The 19,875-nt window shown below is 37.4% G+C and overlaps 1 protein-coding gene across 2 annotated transcripts in view; it reads right to left on the bottom strand.

Moving 5' to 3' along the window:
• Window positions 1-19,875, bottom strand: part of ANO6 (anoctamin 6) — a 178,019-nt gene that overhangs the window by 48,043 nt on the left and 110,101 nt on the right. For both annotated transcript variants that reach the window (XM_033116822.1, XM_033116823.1), the window contains exons 3-6: window positions 16,901-17,032; window positions 2,993-3,058; window positions 1,779-2,066; window positions 1,449-1,562 (exon numbers count right to left, since the gene is read on the bottom strand). In XM_033116822.1, the coding sequence (XP_032972713.1) occupies window positions 1,449-1,562; window positions 1,779-2,066; window positions 2,993-3,058; window positions 16,901-17,032 (600 nt within the window). The remainder of the gene's footprint in view (window positions 1-1,448; window positions 1,563-1,778; window positions 2,067-2,992; window positions 3,059-16,900; window positions 17,033-19,875) is intronic.

Here is a 19,875-nt window from a genome sequence, read left to right as displayed (position 1 = left end):
CTCGTTTCCTTCCTCCTGTGCTAGAACCAGATTATCACTCGGCCAAGTCTTAACTTGGGTCCTGACCTCCACTCACCTCCCTTCCAAATATCACATGAGATCATTCCTTGGCCTGGATATGGCATCTCTGCAATTATACGAGGCTTTAATGGAAAAGAACTGGGCACGGGCAGATGCCAACTGAATACTACAGAACCTTGGCATCCCAGATTAACATTCATGAGAGTGCTCTGCAAGTGTCCCCAAAGTTCATATTATCATGCTATAATTGCTAATTTTCCTGGGGCATAAATATAAAACACACAGACTGTCAGGCTGGACTGCTGCATTGGGTCTCTCAGCCAGGAAGCTCAGCGTCTGCTTCTCTACCCTTCTCTCTGGTCTTTATGCATGTTTACCAAGAAGCTGTCTAGTGTCCTAGTTTTAGTACCTTATACGGTACATTTCAATATTGTCTTCATCCATAAATACATGTACTACACAGTAGCAATTACCAATCTCAGTGTTTGCTTTCTTTGGTCTTAGAGATCAGATAAATTGATAATCAATGTAACAAAGTAACAAGTGCAATATAGTATTCAATTTATTTCAATGACAGAATTTACTTAAAGCGCTTAGATATAATATCCTTGCATTTATAGAATCCCTAAGGGTGTGAAGCACTCACATATAAAATATTTCACTTCATGAGAGATATCATCAGCTAGAGAAGTGCTCCTGAATTCGAGGAGTTGCTGTCATCTCAGAACTTAGTCCTTAAAAAATGTCAACACTGCTGTATTGCCATTATGACAAGAACCCTGACAGATGCCTTTTTAAAAGCCCTGTGATATTCCAGGGCACAGTTTGAAATGGTATTTCAGGGGGTGAAAAAACCTGTATCACAGAAGATTATAAATGAGGTCTAACATGTATTTTGTTTACAAAGAATTAATACTTTCCTGGATGATAATGACATCTGTCAGTAATTATGAAAATAGCTAACACATACATAGTACTTATTATATGCCAGGGGCTGTTCTAACATTTGACATAGATTATTGAATTCTCACAGCACTTCTATGAGGTAGGCACTATTATTTTCCCCATTTTATTGATGAGGAAATTGAGGAACAGAGAGTTTAAATGACGTTCACAAGGTCATCCAGCTAGAAAATGGTAAAGCAGGCATTTTGGCCCCAGTCTCAATGCTCTTAACTTGCAATCTACACCACTTTACACATTAACTGTGGGAGAGCTACTGTTGGTTCATTCGTTCACTCATTCATTCATTTACACTGAGGGGATCTCTATGCCTGGTTCCTGGCCTGGATGAGCTTGTAATCTTTCGATATATTATCTTCATTTTACTGAGGAAGAAACTGAAGTTAGGTCCAGATGATTATCCTCCCCTATTAACAATGGCATTTTCATTAGTTATTTTATTTCATATTTGCTGTTTGACTTACATCATGGAGAGGGAAAGCTGCCTTGTAGATCCCAGAGCTGACAAGTTTGTTAATGCCAAACTTTTTAACATTTTCCCTTACTTGATACTTGATCCGAGAGAGGATGAAGTAAACCTAAAAAGATTCCAAAACAGAGTGTGTGGTTTATATAGTATAACCAACCAATCATTGTTTACTATCATAACAAGAATGTGTAGGCATAATTCTTTTCTTTTTTGTGTATGTGGCAGCTTTTAAAAACAAAACTAAACCAACCAAACCAAACCACTAATTATTCAATAGCAGATTCCAAATCACCCAAGACAGCAACTAAATTGGGTTTAGACTTACAATGCGGCTTCTGGTGGCCGGGTTAAAGAAGGTATCTTTATCACGGATATAAAAATCATTCATCCGGTTCTTCTCAAATGGGGCCGTGAAAAACTCTTGCTCTGGCTTGATGATACTTTCATCCACTTGGAGGACTTTGGTAAACCAGTTGAAATTACTGAAGGCTGAGGCCCGGGTTTTTAGATCATTGGGTTTCAGAGGCAATTTGATGTGCATTATCTCAGCATATGTACATAGTACCTCCCATGGGGCATGTACTTTTACAAATACAAGCTTGTCATCCAAAACCTATATTGCAAGAATAAAAACACAATCTAGGAAAACCAAGCCAACTATTTTCACAGTTTTAAAACACACAGATTTTTCTTATGTTGCTGGTAATTAGAACACACGTGTGCGTGACACCCCCCCACACACACACAGGCAAAAGTAAAGATACAATAAAAATAGATTTGCAAATGATCATAAATTTTTGCCTTAATTTCATGGTTTGAATTACTGAGAAAGTAATTAAAACTCTTATCATAGTTCTTTCATAAAATTATTAACATTTTAAACGAAAAAAAGCTAACTTGTTATTTGCCCATCACGCCATCTAAATTAGTGAGTAAAAATAAAACAATGGAATACACATTGTAATGCTATTATAATAACAATTTTTAAATTTCTGAAACCTAGGACTGTTTATTATACATCTGTTCAATATCATGTTATGTGGTCATTATAAAGGATGTCAAAAAATTATTGATATTGCAACATATTTACTATATATTAAAGTGAAAAAAACAAAACACTGTGATATAATAATTCACCTTTCTGAAAGAGAAAAATGCATATATTTGAGCAAAAAAAGTCTAGAAGGACTACAAGGTGATTTATGGATCGTTAAGCTACTGATGATTTTTATTTTCACTATTCCTATATTTCCTATTTTTTTTTGTAAACTTTGCTTATGTAATAAAAAAAATATTTAAAAGAGTTCTTAAAAGAAGATCATTTATACATGTATTTATTATTACATTCTTTGGCTGTTAAAAAAAGATCTGCTGGCTTTGATCAGAAATTACAATAACAACTCATTCACGATAGATGCTGACTGACTCCCCTCCCCGCCTACAACTAAGGCATGACTGGGATTGCATGTTTCAAACGGCATTCTGGAATTTCCCGAGAGCAACGGTGAGCCAAGGGTTGGAAAGGGACCAGATACTCACCGATCTTGTGGCTTCCAGCTGCAGGCCATCATTGATGAGGTTAGATTCATAGGCTTGTCTTTTTTTCTGTCAAAAGAAATTGAAAAATATGGTAGGTCTTTAGTTTTACCAAGGGCAGAAAAAGGTTTGCTTTGTTTTGTTTTTGTTTTAAGAAAAAAATGAACAACTAATCAGTTTGAGCCTGATTAAGAGAGACGTTTGCTCAAAAAGGCACAGAAGCGATGGAGGTGCTCTGGCTCTGACCTGTGGGTGCTGGTTCCTCAGAGGGAGGGCTGTGGAGTAACCTGGGCTCCCTCAGCTCTCTGGAAGGCCCTCGGTTGTCCCCAGGGGTATTTCTGAGTTGCATAAAAGTCTCACTTCCAAGATTTCTTTGGGTTTGTAAGAGGTTTTGCACACAAATGGAGTTTTCTGAGTCCCATTCACTGATGTCATTTACTTGTTATAGTCCAGATCTAACATTCTAGATTTTTAAAATTTTATTTCTATACCAGACATTCAAATGGTTCAGTTTTCGATGCATGTATTTCATCTCTGCATGCCTTAACCAAATGCAATAAAACAACACAGACAATTTCGGCAAAATAGTGAATTTTTCTTTCTGCAAGACTGAAATGATTTTGAAGCTACAAAAAAACATGTAAATCTAAAAAAATGGGGAACTAATTAATTGGTACTGTATTTGTCTATGTTACATGGCCATTTAAAAAGGTACAGAATATAGTTCTGTATTTATTGATATTAAATTTTCTTTCTGGCTAGGCTTTTGCCATATTGTGTCCTATGTTGTAAGGGAAACATGTAAAGGTAGAAACTTGTTTGACCTTTTTCTTTTTTTAATTTTTAAAATTTTTATTGGGTAATATTGGGGAACAATGTGTTTTTACAGGACCCATCAGCTCCAAGCTCCAAGTTGTTTTCAATCTAGTTGTGCAGGATGCAGCTCACTGGCCCATGGGAGAATCTTACCGGCGACCTTGGTGTTATGAGCACTGTGCTCCAACCAACTAAGCTAACAGGCGGTCCCTTGTTTGACCTTTTAAAAGAATGCTCCTGATGATGAAGCAGTTATACTGCTTTATGAAAAGAAGAAAATGGGTGGACTTAGGGTTAAGCACATGAGCTCTGAAACCAGACTGCCTGTGTTCAAATTCTGGGGCCATTACATATCAGCTCTTTGACCCTGGGTAGGAAACTTAAACTCTGTTGCCTCATTTTCCTCATCTGTAGAATGGGGAAAACCTCACCAGTTTCTTTTTGAAGTTCTTGTGAGGATTATATGATTTAAACTACATATAGCACTTAAACTAGAATTTCTATCTCTAGGAATCACAGGAGGTGAATTGGACCCATTCTCCCACTGAAGAAAACCGAAAAGGCTGGATTAATTATTATTAGTTTTTTAACTTCAGCTGTTAATAAGATAGAGAAGAATTACAGGGTCAAAGCCAAGGTAATCCAGTGGGTCTGGCGGTCAGGCCACTGCCCAGCCAGCACCATTCATGACCTGCCAATTGTGAATGGGCAGAGGCGGGGCTGAGCTGCAGTGCTGCAGACAGTGCCCAGAACACGGGATGCACCTAATGAATGGAAAGCAGATGCTGTCAGAACAAGGCTTGACAGTCAAAAGGTGAAAAAATACACCTCACATTTGGCTAAACGTAAGTCCAAGAGGAATCCCAAACCTATTTTGTGGAAGTATCAGAAACAGAAGATCGCGTTGTTATTATATATTTAATAAATGGTTATGTAGTACTTAAAACATGCCAGCCACTGTTAAGAGCTTTGCAACTACAACAGATTTAACTTCTCATTACAATTTCAGCATACAATAGTCAGAGAAAAAACAGCAAGTGCTAAAACTCCCCCCAGAATGAATAAGCAACTTGCTTAGAAATGCCCAAATCAGATGAGAGCGAGGAGAGCTGGAGGGGAGCTTTCCCACTCCATTGCCATCAGGCGACTGTCCACTCTGCCTGCCTTCCACCCCGGCCATTTCTGCAATGCACCTGGCTAAGTTTTTCAGTCCTTTCTACCCCAATCTGCCATACCCCCAACCTCAACTTCAGAAGCTGATTCACGCTCAGCCTGCTTCCAACTAAGCAGTATTTCCCACTAGATCCTAATTCTTCTATTTTGATTCTTGAACGGTAGTCCACTCCTTGTTCCTGATTGCTTCTTTCTTTACCATTGCATAAAAGCATTTTTGATCCTGCAAACCATGTTCAACACAGCGTTTGGCACAGAGGATATGCCCAATACATGTGGGTGAAAAAATATACTCAATAACACATTGATTCATTCTACAAAAATTTCCTGAGAGCATCCCACCAAGTGCTAAGGATTCAAAGAAGAATTTAAAATAGTCTGCTATAAAGGAACTACAGAGAAACTCAGTGTCTAGTGAACTAAGACTTTCTCACAATGCCAAACTAAAACATTTGTTCATCTGTTTCATGGCACTGGAATGGACATCTGTCGTTCTTTATGGCCACCCAACATTTCAACTCCTGCCAGAGCCCACATCCACTACAGTAGATAAAAATGCAGACAGTCCTGTTCTTGTCTCCCGTGAAGTTCAATTATTGACACACGAGTTGGCACTATTAATCAGACCTCCCACTCCGCAATGTAAAGAAGTCAGGCCAAGCAGAACCCATGGTGTGAGAGTGAATGCCAGTCCCAGAGACGGTAGAAGTTTTGGCAGCTTTTGGGGACCACTGCCAGTCAGTGGTGTCGGCGGTGCCAACAGCAGCTTTGGGCTTAGGGGAGCAACCATATTTCACTCCTAGAGTGGGTTTGGGGTGCTGCTACTGGCTGCCTCCTCTCCAGGCTTGTTTGCCCAACCGTTCATTAGAACCTGTGAACTCCCTAACACTCCAGACAAATTCTTCGTCTGCTTAAATCAGAACTCATTTCTGTTACTTGCCAGCAAGAATCCTGACTGAAGAGAAGCCACGAACTAGGGAAAACTATCAGCCTAAAACCGAAATCACTGTCCAGTGGAGGGAGCAGGGGTTCTGAATAGACCAGACACCCTGACTTCCTCTCCTTCAGGGGAGATGACTCATCCCGAGGCTGTACAAGGGGCAACCTGGATTGTCTCACCAGTGGGTCATAAGCCAGATCCATGACTGTCTTCTGTATCCTCTATGTCAGTCAGGAATAATTTCAATTAGGATGTGAAGGCTCAGACCCAAGGATTTTAACTCTCATGGACAAATATCCTTCCTAGGGAAGGAAAATCAGTCAGGGACTTCTCCAGTGGTCCAATGGGCATGTGAAAAATTAAGTGCTGGTAAAAAGAAATCACATAACTATGTTACGTGGCCTTGTTATGTGGCCTATGTTACGTGGCCTTGTTGGAAACTCACAGTTCCTGTCACAGTTAGGCCCACCATGATGTACAGCTGTCCCCTTCCTGACCCCTACGCATCCCCCAGGGAGCTGTTCCAAAGCTTCAAGGTGCTCTTCACACTCCATATCTAACTCCCAGACCAGCAGACTCACAAATGACCCTGCCTCCCTCATCACGGAGAAAGTAACTGCCACTCACTGTGAAACCCTGCCAGTGTCTTTCACCCCACCTACCAATAGCTGAACATTTCTCTTCTTGGTGTAAAAAAATTGCATCCTTTTCCTATCTCTTCTTGAGCTTGTTTCGGCAATACCTTCTCTTTGTTCTTTTTTCTTCATGGCTTTTACTCAGCCAACAAACACCTTAAATGTTTCCCATCTTTAAGAGTATTAAATCCTTTCACAGCCCTGCCTGCTCTTCGGTTACCATCCCCGCACCTAGAGATGTTTGTCTTTTAATCTTGCTCTCCTTGTCACTTAGAACAGGCCTAAACATGCCTGGAACAGAATAAACATGCAACAAACGTCTAATGAACGAATACACCGAGTGGACGATGGATCGATGGCTGCCTGTTAAGTGGGAAGGGTTGCCGAGTAGCAACTGGGCTCCCTTTTACTGAGTCCCCCAAAATGTTCCATGAGCTTTTACTGATGGGCATTACAGAATATGATGAAGAAGGAGAGATCCAGTTTAATTCTGGAGTGTACTAGCACCAGACAGCTCAGGGCATCAGACCATGGATTCTGAATTACTAGGTGACACAAGGCGGGTGGTTGCCGAGAGCTGGGAATGAACCAGCCCCACAAGAGGGCAGTTCTGTCATCAAGTACAACAAACAAACGACTCCTGTCTTGGTTGTATCAGCTGCACGGACCATGACTGTAACATGCAGCGTGGTTTAAGTTAGACATGGGTCTCCCTCTGTGGAATTTCTAAACGGAGGCTATAACTTCTCCTCACCTCATGGGACTCTCTCCGCTCAGATTTTAGTTGATCACATTGCCCATTTAGTTCTTGCAGTTTGGGTTTTCCTTTTACTCTTGGGCATAAAGGTTAGATTAGGAGTCAAAATGCAGATCCTGGCCCTGTGATTTGCTAGCTCTGTGACATTGGCCAAATAACAAACTCTGCCAGCATCAGTGGTGTCATCTCACAAAATGGGGTAAGAAGTATCTTCATCTTGGGAGCTTTTTTAACGATTAAATGTGATTATAGGTAAAAACTACTCAGCATTATGCCCTTCAAACACGCTCAACTTCTCTTATTCCTTTAAAAAAAAAATCTTCTCTACCCTGCAGGGTAGAGACTCTACCTGTCTTTTTTAGTACCAACCATCTGAACAAAAATAGGTAATTCCCACTTGGCCTCCATACTATGCTCCCAATGACACCTTAATCCCTCTAGTGGGACACCAATGACACCCTTTTATTAGAGGTCCAGGAAATGAGTACAGCCCTGCTTCTTCTTTACTCTTTTACCATGTTTCCCTGAAAATAAGACCTAGCCGGACCATCAGCTCTAATGCGTCCTTTGGAGCAGAAATTAATATAAGACCCGGTTTTATATTATATTATACCTGGTATATTATATTATATTATATTATATTATATTATATTATATTATATTATATTATCATATTATACCCGGTCTTATATTATATTAAAATAAAACCATGTCTTATATTAATTTCTGCTCCAAAAGATGCATTAGAGCTGATTGTCCGGCTAGATCTTATTTTCAGGGAATCAGGGTACTTCTCTACCATTTCATTTTAATGGCATGATAATATGCTCTCAGAGACATGTACTGTAATTTATTTAACCAATATCAAATTGTTGGATATTTAGATTGTTTCTAATATTTCATTACTATGAAAATCCTTGTAGAACATTCTTTGTGCATTCATTACTACTTCCTCAGGAGAAAGTCTAGTAGCAGAATTATAAATCAAAGACTGTATGCAATTTTAAGTTCTTTAATACACATTGCGACACTGCCCTCCAGAACAGTTATACTAATTTATCCTATTTTAGTTCTTATCTAGTTCTTTACAAAGAACACCTGAGATATTTACCTGCTTTCTCTCAAGATAATTGGTAGACCTTGAAGTTGGTTTATAATGCCCTCTATAACTATAAATAGTTAAACAGTTGACTCAAGGATAGGACATTTTTATTTACTTAAACATGCCGTTAATATATCTCCTTGGTGTTACTTAAATAAGATAGCTCTTGTTATTTTCCTTTGGCAAGGCAATTCACAAAGAACTAGTGGAATATTTAAAAAATTGATCACACCAGTTTTCTTGGTTTATTGGGTAACTAAATTAGCATAGTGCTATATTTGTCAAAAAGGCACATATCAGGAAAAGACTGCTTTCTTAAGATTGCTTAGGTCTGTTTAATATGAAACCGTCATCTTTACTTCTCCGTACAATTTACACTTGGATAAATAACAGTGTTCTTGACATTTAAAAAGTTAGGGTAGAGTTGTCTTCCATGTTAAAATGAAAGAAAATTATTATTGTGTATTGCCTGACATAGCCATTGCCCAATAAATATTTGTTGAATAAAGGAATATCTGAGGTCACAGAATTTTTAACTAAAAATTATCTATGTGCCTTGTTGGAAAACCTTACATATAAGAACCTAAACTATGTTCTGTAGTCTATGATATGTATTTGGCAACACAAAATGATGAAACCAGATTCACTGGCTCTGAAAAATGCCCAGTCATACATTACATTGTGCTGTAAATTATCTATCTCTAGGGGAGCAAATTCATGGGCATTGCAACCTTGATCTACCTCCTTCTTCTTTTTTTTCCCCCTACCTATTTCTAGTAAAGCCAAAGTGACTATAATCATTGAGGAGGACCTATGTACAGCACAAAAAGATGCATGTGATTCTATTATTGTTGGTGGAAGATAGTACTGGGGGTTCAAAGTGAAAAAGGACAAGAGCATCTATGCCATTCCAGAAACTGATATTTTATTCATACCTCTTTTGAGAGGTTAATAAAGCTGTCAGAGAAGCAAAGAATAAAGCAATCAAAATCACAAAGGACAGACTGGCTTAATTAAGAAAGTTTTCTGTCCCTAAGCACCTTAGATTACACATCTCATTTGGCTTAATAAAGTCATTGTTGGGAAGGACTTGCTGGCAAATTACACCATAATAATACTGACTGTAAACACCAATCTACCTTTTTCTTTGTCATCCAGGTTTTTCAGCATAAAAAAAGCAGGGGTTGTCATGTCTAAGAAGTAAAATTTACTGAATACACTGTGATGATAATAAAGTACAAATCAGTTAGGATTAATGAAATACACACATAGATTAATTTCAAATATTCTTACAGCTTTGTTAGGCATATTACTGATGGTGCTGTGACTGTATTTTTCAACTTGCCAATCTTTGTTAAGCCTACGAAGACGGATGAGAAATAAGTCAAAGGTACTTAATTTGTGCAAAACATTACTGTCTAATTACTCTAAGTGCTATTTGTTGGTTGTATATCATGTGCTCAAGAAGGTTTAGGAAGGAGAATAAATTACTTAATCGAGACTTAATTTTAATTCATGGGTTGGTGATAAGCCATTGAATGTGAGTGGACCTATCTGATGAGGGATTTACTCAAGAAGGTCAAGTGTGTTCACTACGGGACAGAGAACAGATGAGCATCCGAAGTGATGAGCACAGACTGGAAGTGAATATTTAGATTAAGTTCACTTCCAACTTTTCTTTTTTAAATGAACACGTTCAGTGTAATTACAAAAATAAATAAATGGTAACTTAGGAAACAGAAGATTTCCAAGAAGGAAAAAAATATCACCTATCACCCACTGCTCAGATAACCACTGTAAATATTTTAGGGCAGTGTTTTCCAAACTTTTCTGCTTAGATGAACAACTTGGAGCACTGCTTAAAAAGCAGATTCTTGGGCCTCTCTTCTGGAAATTCTGACTCAGTAGGGTACAGGATGAGGCTGGAAACAATCCACTTTTAACAAACAAAGCAGATGACTCTTAACATCAGATAAGTTTAAAAAATACTGTTTTTCATGACACATCTTTCCTGTGCATCTAAACAGCTATTTTTAAAATAATTATCCCACTCAAGACTGTTCCATATGAGAATTCAGTACAGCTGATTTTTCAGAGCCCTTCACCCTTCTATAGATGACCCTTTAAAAAAGTGAGACACAGGCAACTTTCGGGACCACGGCAAATGACAGCTTCTTCATTCAAACCTAAGGCCAGATCTCAGAAGGGCTAATCAGGAAAAGGGTTTTCTTGCCCCACATCTTTGTGAGATGAAATGGGATAATCATTTTATTTTGCAGGATTTCACTGTCTTCTTTGTTTGTTGTTAAGGATTGGGTCCAAAGACACTTCCTACTTTAGAAATACGAAGTAAGATTTAGATTCACTGTTCTTGTCCCGAGAACTCAAAAATAAAACCAAACATGCTTATACCAGCAACACATTTTGTAGCTGTAATTTAAAACTGCTGATTCTAATTGAATTTATTCCTTTTAACCTACAATCTTAGTATAAAAAAGTAGGGTGTAAAGGAAGGAGATAAAAATATAAAGAAGAGCTCCCTGCCTTTGTCTAAAATATTAAAGAGTTGAAACTAGACTTGATTTTGTTTCCTAAAACAAAAGACAGAACACCTACCAAAAGTTATCAGAGAAGGTTGAAACCACCCAACACTGGCTGCCCTCATCTTTTCTTAACCTATCCTAATATGAGACTCAAGTTTCCAATTCATGGACTATCTGTGTCATTTCAGGAAATGTTTTATACTGTTCTGATTCTTCATTATTCTTCTCTGCCATCCCTTTATTTCTTCAATTTGGAGAAGGTATGCCAATAGTAAGTCCACTCAATCAGGCCTTTCCCTTTACGAGGATCCATGGGATACATCTCTTCTGTGGGATCCTCAGACCAGAACATTACATTTCTTTCAAACAATCAGTTTTGTTTTTATTGGGTTGAAACTGTAGACTGTATTACTGATGACATTCCCTATTTTCGTTGGCTACGAGGAAACCAGGAGGCAAACTTGCCAATAAGCCCTAACTTTTGATTAGGACCTTATAGTTAATAATAAATCATTTTGTTTATTACTCTAATACATGGCTTCACTTTATTTTCTGGCCTTTACATTTCTGTTACCCTGATTTCCTCATCTAATTATTTTTATTCTTGATATATTTTTGTAAGTAAGCTCAAATACTTTTTAATGAATTATAAATTAATAAACTATGCTAATGTAGTATTAGCACAAGTAGAGAGCTAATGACTATGAAGACTGTACATTGCATGTTGAGTCCAATAATGATTTGTGAATTATCTTTACTGTTAGTTATCGTTTTATTAACCAGAAATAACCATATACTTAATGCACATAAGACTTAATGAGAAATCAAGCCCTATGATCACCTCGATACAAAAAAAAATTTAAAAATCATCTAATAAAATTTGAAATCCAACTATAAAAACTCTTAGCAATATATAACTGAAGAGAACTCCTTTAACTTTTTAAAAGAATACCACTAAAAACTTATAGCAAGTGTGATATTTAATGGTGAAATTTTAGAAACATTCCCACTGAAATCAGGAACAATACAATGATGATTACTACGTGTTATTGGTTCTATGTCTTAGCCATTGCACTTGGACAAGAAAAAAGTATGAAGATGGCAGAGAGACAATATGATCTTTTTTTTTTTTTTTTGGGGGGGGGAGCAAACTTGAAATATTGTAAACTGCTAGAACTAGAAAGAGTTTATCAAGGTTCTTAGATAGAACTTATAAAAATCAATAGACTTCTTTTTTTAACACAATAAATCACAAACTGCAATTTAAAATTCTGACAACAAAAATTTAAAACATTAATAATTAATAAAATGTACAAGATATTCATGGACATTATCTAACTTCACTAAAGAATGTAAGACACAATAAATGGAGTGATGTGCTGTGTTAATTATACTAGAACTTTTTGATGAACTTTTAAACATTTCCAAAGAGATCTCATGCAGCTTCTATACAAACAGTTCCAGCCTCAAGGTAACAACACATCTACAATAATGTGTAACAGTTTTAAAAGCTAACAGGATCTTTAACCAATTAGTCAGTTGTCTCACATTATTTGAAAGTGTGGATATAATTTAGTTTGATCACTCATTTTTTAAAAATCTTTTTTTCTATGGTCTCGTCTCCATGGGCCAAATCCTTCTAGCATACAGTAAAGAATTTTTAAGGTCAGACATAAAATACAAATTTTTACTTCCATATATAAACTTTTCATCAACTTTAAAGAAATAAATTTTCCATCAACTTTTAGGAATGGATTCTGCTGATATAACATAAATAAATAGAACACATATTCAGGATTGTTTCTACTGTTTCTGTGCTATCTAGACCCCCTATCTTCTCTTTACCATCATTTGAATTATACCATTATTTGGTCATAAACACATCTGTTTGAAGGGAAGCCAAGTGGCAGACAAAATGAAATTCAAATAGATCAATTCTGCCACTTGCTAGCAGTTCTAAAAAAAGGAAATGAAAGAAAGAAGCATTACTAACCAAACCGAGCAGGAGGAGTTGGAAAAGTATATGAGAATCTGTTTTATTTAGAACATTTTTGTCCTTCACAATATATATCAAACATATTTAAATATATTTAATCACTTACTGTGGCAGACACTGCTGGCTGCCTAGTGAACAGTCATTCTCTACTTTTTCATTACTAAGAAAAGTATAGTCGTTTTTCAGATATTGAGTGATCAGGTGTTTCAAGAGATGAAAGACTAGTCTTGATTAGTCTATGCTAATGATGGTAACTCCATTCATCTTGCCAGGAGTTGGTTAGGAATAGATTTGTGATAGACAATGAACTGTGAAAGGACGTCTGTTTTGGGCCCTTCCAGGGGAGTTTTCTTTCCCCTTAAAAAAGGGCCATGAGAAAGGGCATTCCCTCCTTTTGCCTCTGGATGCCTGGAACTGTAGCAGCCATCTTACAACAAAGTGAAGCCAGTTTAAGAATAGCCAACATTTGGAGGATGGCAGGGCAGACAGACGAAATGAACTTTGATTCCTGATGACCTCATTAAGCCAATAAATTATCTACCCAGGAAATGGTCCTATCTCCAGGCTACTTCTTAAATGAGAAAATTATTATTTTCTTTTAGCATGTAAGCCATTTTGAGTTTGATCTTCCTATTACTTGCAGTAAGAAAAAAAAATCAAAATGATTCTGTGTTAAGAACAGTACTGGCTAAAAGAGGGTTTATAACCACTTAAAATCATCCCCTTGAAAAATCTAAATGTAAATTTTTTATGCTTTTAAAAGGAAGGTGTGAGGTTTATGAAGTATTTTCACTAATATAAAGGGACAAATTTACAAGATATTTGGAGGTTTGGTTAGAAAAATAATTTCTCTTTTACTTTTGGAAAGATGTAGCCTTTTACTCCTCTGTGTTTTTGATATTTGTGGCCCTATCACTTCTACCTTTCTCCATCATCTCTAAAAAAGTATTTAATAGTAGTCTTTAGATCAGCTCCTGGCAAAGTCAACCTTGGTGTTGCTTTAGGAAATCAATATGGTTCAGACATTTTTTTTTTCTCTCAAAGTAAACAGTATTTTGAAATTGCTTTCCGTTGGTGTTGTCCTAAATCCTATATGAGGCCTGGCAGGGAGTATGACAGAACTTGCAAATGTTTTTCCAATTAATAAAAATGTGATTCCAAAGCTGAGCTTTGCATTCTGGTAGAGTCTAACTTAAATAATTATGTACAAATAGAAATGCAAAACACTTCAAAGCACGGCTTATAAAAACCAACATCATGGTACGTCAATCCATGAGTTCAGGGATTGCCTAAATTAATGATTTTTTTTTCCTCCTGATATATGAGTTACCCTGGGACCTATGTTTCTGTGTAAAGCAAATGTAGAACTTATTAATAATGCAAGCAGCTCTAGGGCTCCTTCACCATGGCAGTGAAGCTCTTTTCTAAAACCAGAATTACTTCCTTTATACTTTACTGGGTTAGATTTGTTTAACGTACTTTATGTAGTACTCCATCCAGTTCCACTGGCATTCGGATGCTTAATGAATATTTGATGGCGGTGACTATGACTGCACAGGAGATATCTTAGTGTCCAAAGGAACATGATAAAGTACTCTAAGCTATTTAAATAGTGATACAACTATACAATAATAGGAGAGTCATGCCTTTTCATACCAGTGCACGGTTTTAAGAAAAGCCCAAATAAATGGGAAGTGACAGGAATTAACATTACTATGTGCTGAAAATTTAGATAACATCTCTCTGTATTATTTTATTTAATAAAAACCACAACCCTATGGACTAAGTATCAGGATTCCCATTTTCCTGAATCTAAGATGCCATTGGTTGTATGGTGAGCCAACATTCTAGGTACCAATAAGAAAAAATTCAGCCAATGAAATTATGGCACGCCATTTGTGAGATGTACTCGGATATCAGAGATGTCAAAATGTAAAAATAACAGGCATCTCAAAAATAATCATAAAATGTGATGATAAGAAAATTCACTGAAGTCACACAGCCAGTTAGTAGCTGTGGCAAGGAGACAAGCTAGCACCCAACAAAACTCCTGTTCCCCTTCCACAGGGTGGAGTTCCTACTGAGAAATGGCTGTCCAGCAAGAAAGTACACTTTCCACCTTCCTGAGTTCTGATCAATAGAATGTGAACACAACTGATGTAGTCACTTCTAGGCCAAATAGGTAAAGAAGCATGGGTACTTTCTCCATCCTCTCTCTTATCCTATCTACCATTTGTGTTGATGCCCAGGAAGATGTCAGAAACTACCTGTGAATATGGCAACACCTCTGTGTCAGTCGGGTTCCTAAATGACTGCAAGGAACAGAGCTCAAGTCACTGTGCCAAATAGGGATGCCACATTGGGCTTGACATGAGCAAGAAATAAACTTTTATTTTGTTAAGCCTCTGTCATTCGGGACTAGTCTGTTAAAACAACTAGAATTACTCCAAATAATATAGTGGCAGAATTAGAATCTGAATGTGAGGTTCCAAAGCCAAGGCTCATCCTGTGACACCATATAAATACAAGCCTCCAAACTTAGCCCTTCCAAAATAAACAAACAAAAAATCAAAATACAACAGGACTGATTACTTCATTTTAAGTAGGTTTCACTTGGTTTGAACAAATGGGCACACATCAATAAATTTAAGAATATTTCACAGAGAGTCCAGCTAGGGACAATTAAAGCTGTATGAATGTAATAGCACAGATGTGAGAAAAAAACGAAAACAAAGAATTGAAGAAGTGATTTTCAAAGTGGGTAAAAGTGACACTTACAGGTATGCTCTCTTTTTCTCCTGTTCTAGTTTAATACAGTTTGAGTTCAGGGAAAGGAGATCCAGGCAGGTGTTAAAACCCTAGCCTACTAAACAGTTTAACCTCTTGAGGTAAAGATGGCCCTGTTACCTGAAAGAGCTTGAAGCAAAGGAAAGGGAGGAAGGAGCAGCTTGATTGGCAATGGATGACAGGGACAGAAGGGAGGTGACAGAAAATGGGAGAGGTCAAGAGGACAGTTTCTAGATTCAAGACAAGAGTTTGAAGCACGGCTCCACTATTTCTTATACTAGAGCAATCATTTAAACTCTCTAAGGGTCAATTCTGTCCTCTAGAATGGTACGATAATGAAATACATCTCATGTTATGGGGATTAAATGAGAAAATGCATGTAAAAGGCACGTACCGTCTGTGAGTGAGCACACCAGAATGCTAGTTACTACCCTTGCTGTCATTATTAATCGTTACCTTCCTTTCCTACCTAGTTGCAAACAGCCACATGTATTTTTAATATAAACCTCTTCTGTAGGTAGTACTTTTCCTTGGAAGAAAGTCTGCCTTCAGCTGTGAAACCAACTGAGGTTAAGAACCTGTGGAAGTTTCTATTTCAAATTAAAAATAAAAAAATGTGTTTAACATGCCTTGAGGGAATGATGAGCAGAGAAAATATGAAGGTATGTATGGCGTATGATATTTCAAACACCAGTTTCACCTTACTGCTTACATAAAAACAGCACTTTTTACTTTTCACAATATTATAAAGAATAAAAAGAAAGGAAAAGAGCATATGTTATGCGGGGCGGCCTGCAAGGTCTCAGCTCCCACTCCCCACATAAGAACGCAGGATGTCGCTAGGCCAAAAAGGAACACTCACGGAGCCATAGGTAGGGGAGTCATACCACTATAGTCTCGCTGGCGGCTGGATTCACATGACGTGTGACCTGCTGTCCGCTTTTCTGCCAACCAACCAACGACTCTCCTCGACTCCCCTCGACTCACCAACCAGCACAGCTGCAGCAGCTATATCAGGGGCCAACTGTCTAACTGGCTACAGCTGACGGCCAACTAGCCACAACCGATGGCCATTTACTACCCGAGCCAGCACCTTTCCATGTGAGGCCTAGAGCCTGGAAACTGCTCTCTGGGGCTTTGTCCCCACAGCATTAAAACTTACCTTTTGTTTTTCATTTGAACCCTTTTTGTTGGTCTCCTTCTTCCTACTTTCATCTTCATACACGAGAACAAAGTCAATTCTTCGGTGGCCGTCATTAAAAAAGAGGGAGTCAGGTTTTCCATTAAAATCTTCCTGTGTGCAATGGAAAAACAAATTTAAATATAATTTTTTGAAAGAAAAATGCCAATTTCTAAGTGTTTATTTTCTAGCTTTAGTGGGTACATCAATGTATTTACAGAAAAAGAGAAATACATCCATTACTAGTTACTTGACAAAGGTCACTGTCCCCATGATCTTCGCAAGCATAGTCTGTTCTTGGTGAAAGGAATGCCATGAATTGAGCAGTTTCGCATTATTCTACAAGTGCCTGGGAAAATGCCAGCAGTATATATGCGACACAATTATCCCAAAATTATTCCCACCTCAAACAGCAAAAGGAGTATCCGGTTTGGAAATGAACACAGTAACCAGAGATGCCTATCCACAGGACTGAAGTTCATTTAACAAGAAGAAAAAGCTCCTAAAATGAAGCACTGTTGATGAAAACCTCATCCTTCCTTTGTCTTATTTTCTAACTTTTTCATTAATTTTCCTGACTTTTCTCTGGACCTCACCACTTTATCGAAGGTATCATTTGATAACCTTAAACAAATGCCAGAAGATGCTTCAATATACACAAAAGCTACAATGGTCTTTGGTATTTGTTCCAAATTTCACAAAAGATACCCCCTCATTCCTAGGGAGAAAAAAAAATAGCAACAACAACAAAATAAATGAGCCTTTCATTTAGATCTTAAAAGCCTAATGGGTTAAAAAAACAAAGAAATAATGGCAAAACACAGACCTAATACAATTGAAAACCGTCTCTATTTGGAAATGAACACAGTACTATTCTCTATTACTATATGGATTTGAAAAGAATTGTTTGAAAAGACTTGAGTTTGTTTTCTCACATAGCTTGTCAGGATGCTTATGTAAATTTTGTTGTTTAAGAATCAAACTGCTTTTTAACTAAGTAATATTTTTAATATTTTGAGTTTTTTAATTAAAAGCTCATGGGGAGATTGCATTTTGCAGTCATTTGGTGGAAGCACTTAATCATTCAGTGTGATTAATCCTTCTCTGCATTCAGCATCAATTAGTACAAAAATAACCTAATTTATACCACCACTTCCTCTTTTTCTTCCCACTTTGGAGATGTATCTTTTGCTACACATACACAACCTGATACTTGTGATTCCTTTCCTCTTTTCCAGCAGGGAGCCTGTGAAGGCTTATTAGTGGCTGACATTCCCCCCATTTAGCAGGGTACTCACTCCACCTGCAGAATGCATACCATTGATGTAACCTAACTCAACACACCTTCATCGCAGCCTCATTTAACCACAGACTCTAACCACAGACAGTGTGACTTTGCCTGGAGACCTTTCCTAGCCAGGGTACTGTGGGGCCAGGAAAACAGACACATCAATGTCTTAGGCTGATGCCACTACCCAATTCTTTTATTGGCAATTTAAAACCAACAAACTTTAAGAGTATTAAAAAGCTATACAAAAATGCTAAGCCCTGCCTTTTTCCTATCAGCCAGAGTCCTTGAGGCCTCTTCGATTTCTCTTCCTCTCAATGAAGATGTTACTATTGGTGCCACCCTGGGCAGTTGCTAGAGGAAAATTTTGTGTAGAGTAAAAAGAAAAAATGAAATAATTTCTCAGAATGGCGAGGAGGAGGTAAAGTAGGGTGGAATACAGCCACAAAAACCAGGTTATCATTGCAGACATCTGTAAAGTGTATAAAAGCAAATTGTTCTCTCTTGCCCACATTATGTTGCCTTTGGTGGCATCCAGCAGGAGCTCATTGAAGTTAAGTTCTGAAGAATTAGGCCTGAAATGAGAACCACATTTTCTTACGACTCCAGGCAGTCTTCCTTGCGTGGCCATTGCTCAGCTGCACAGGATGGCAGCTAGCTCTACGCTAATCTGGTCTGCACGCACATCTCTCTCGTGTGATAGAAGATCATGGCCCTTTGTTTGGAGGAAAACCCCTACAGACTTGGCAACAGTTGTCTGTGAGAAATAACTAGGTCAAATTCTGATATGGTATTATTAGAATGCAATGTCAGGGAAAGGGTGCCAATTTTCTACTGCTGTGAAATCCAGGTTTCCTATCTCTTGGCGGAAAACATTCTACCAGGCAATTGGGAAGAAGGGAGAAACTAAATGCTGGGTTGGAAAGAATATGTAACAAACAAGGGAATCAGTCTAAATAAAAAAGGCTAATTTATGGATAAAACTGTTATGTTTATAAAAAATGGAAAAAAGGCTGGATTTTTTCAGTAATAAGTCCCACTACAGGCCCAACTCACCCAACAGGACATCAAAATAATAGAAAACTTAAAAAAAAAAAAAAGAATCCTCTCCTAAAATTTTGCTTTTGTGTTATATGAAGTGAAGTTTTAATAATTTCTCAGGATAAATACAGTTTATCTTTAAATGACTGATTATTCAGAGGTGAATTATTCAAGTCCTGGCCTCGTTATGCCTTCTCTCAGTTTACTCAAAATTTGATCTTTAAACATTTTACTCTCAAAACCCCATTGAAAGAAGGCAATACAAGCTGCTGTTGAACTCCTATGGAGTTTCAAGAATCATTCAAGTAAACACTTGAAAAACCTGTTGAATTTTATTTTATTCTTGTTATTTTTATTGTTGTTGTTGCTGTTATTATGTTTGTAACGAGTATTTTTAATGCATTTAACATTAACTTCCTATCTGAAGGTATCTGAAAGGAAGTTCAACATTTTTACCAATATGTCTTCTGACATTTTATTTTCTGTTGTCATTACCTCCTCCTTGATGCTCATATTTATCACCTCACTCTAAACCTTCTACCCCGGCTGTCTAGCTTTACAACTCATCCCATCAAAGCAACATTCTTTTAAAAATCACTCTCTTATTATTATTCCTCTATTCTGAAAC

This window comes from Rhinolophus ferrumequinum, chromosome 10 (assembly GCF_004115265.2).
Source record: "Rhinolophus ferrumequinum isolate MPI-CBG mRhiFer1 chromosome 10, mRhiFer1_v1.p, whole genome shotgun sequence".
NCBI lineage: Eukaryota > Metazoa > Chordata > Mammalia > Chiroptera > Rhinolophidae > Rhinolophus > Rhinolophus ferrumequinum.
Note: the sequence above shows the minus strand (reverse complement) of the source record. Positions and strands in the feature narration are given on the sequence as shown.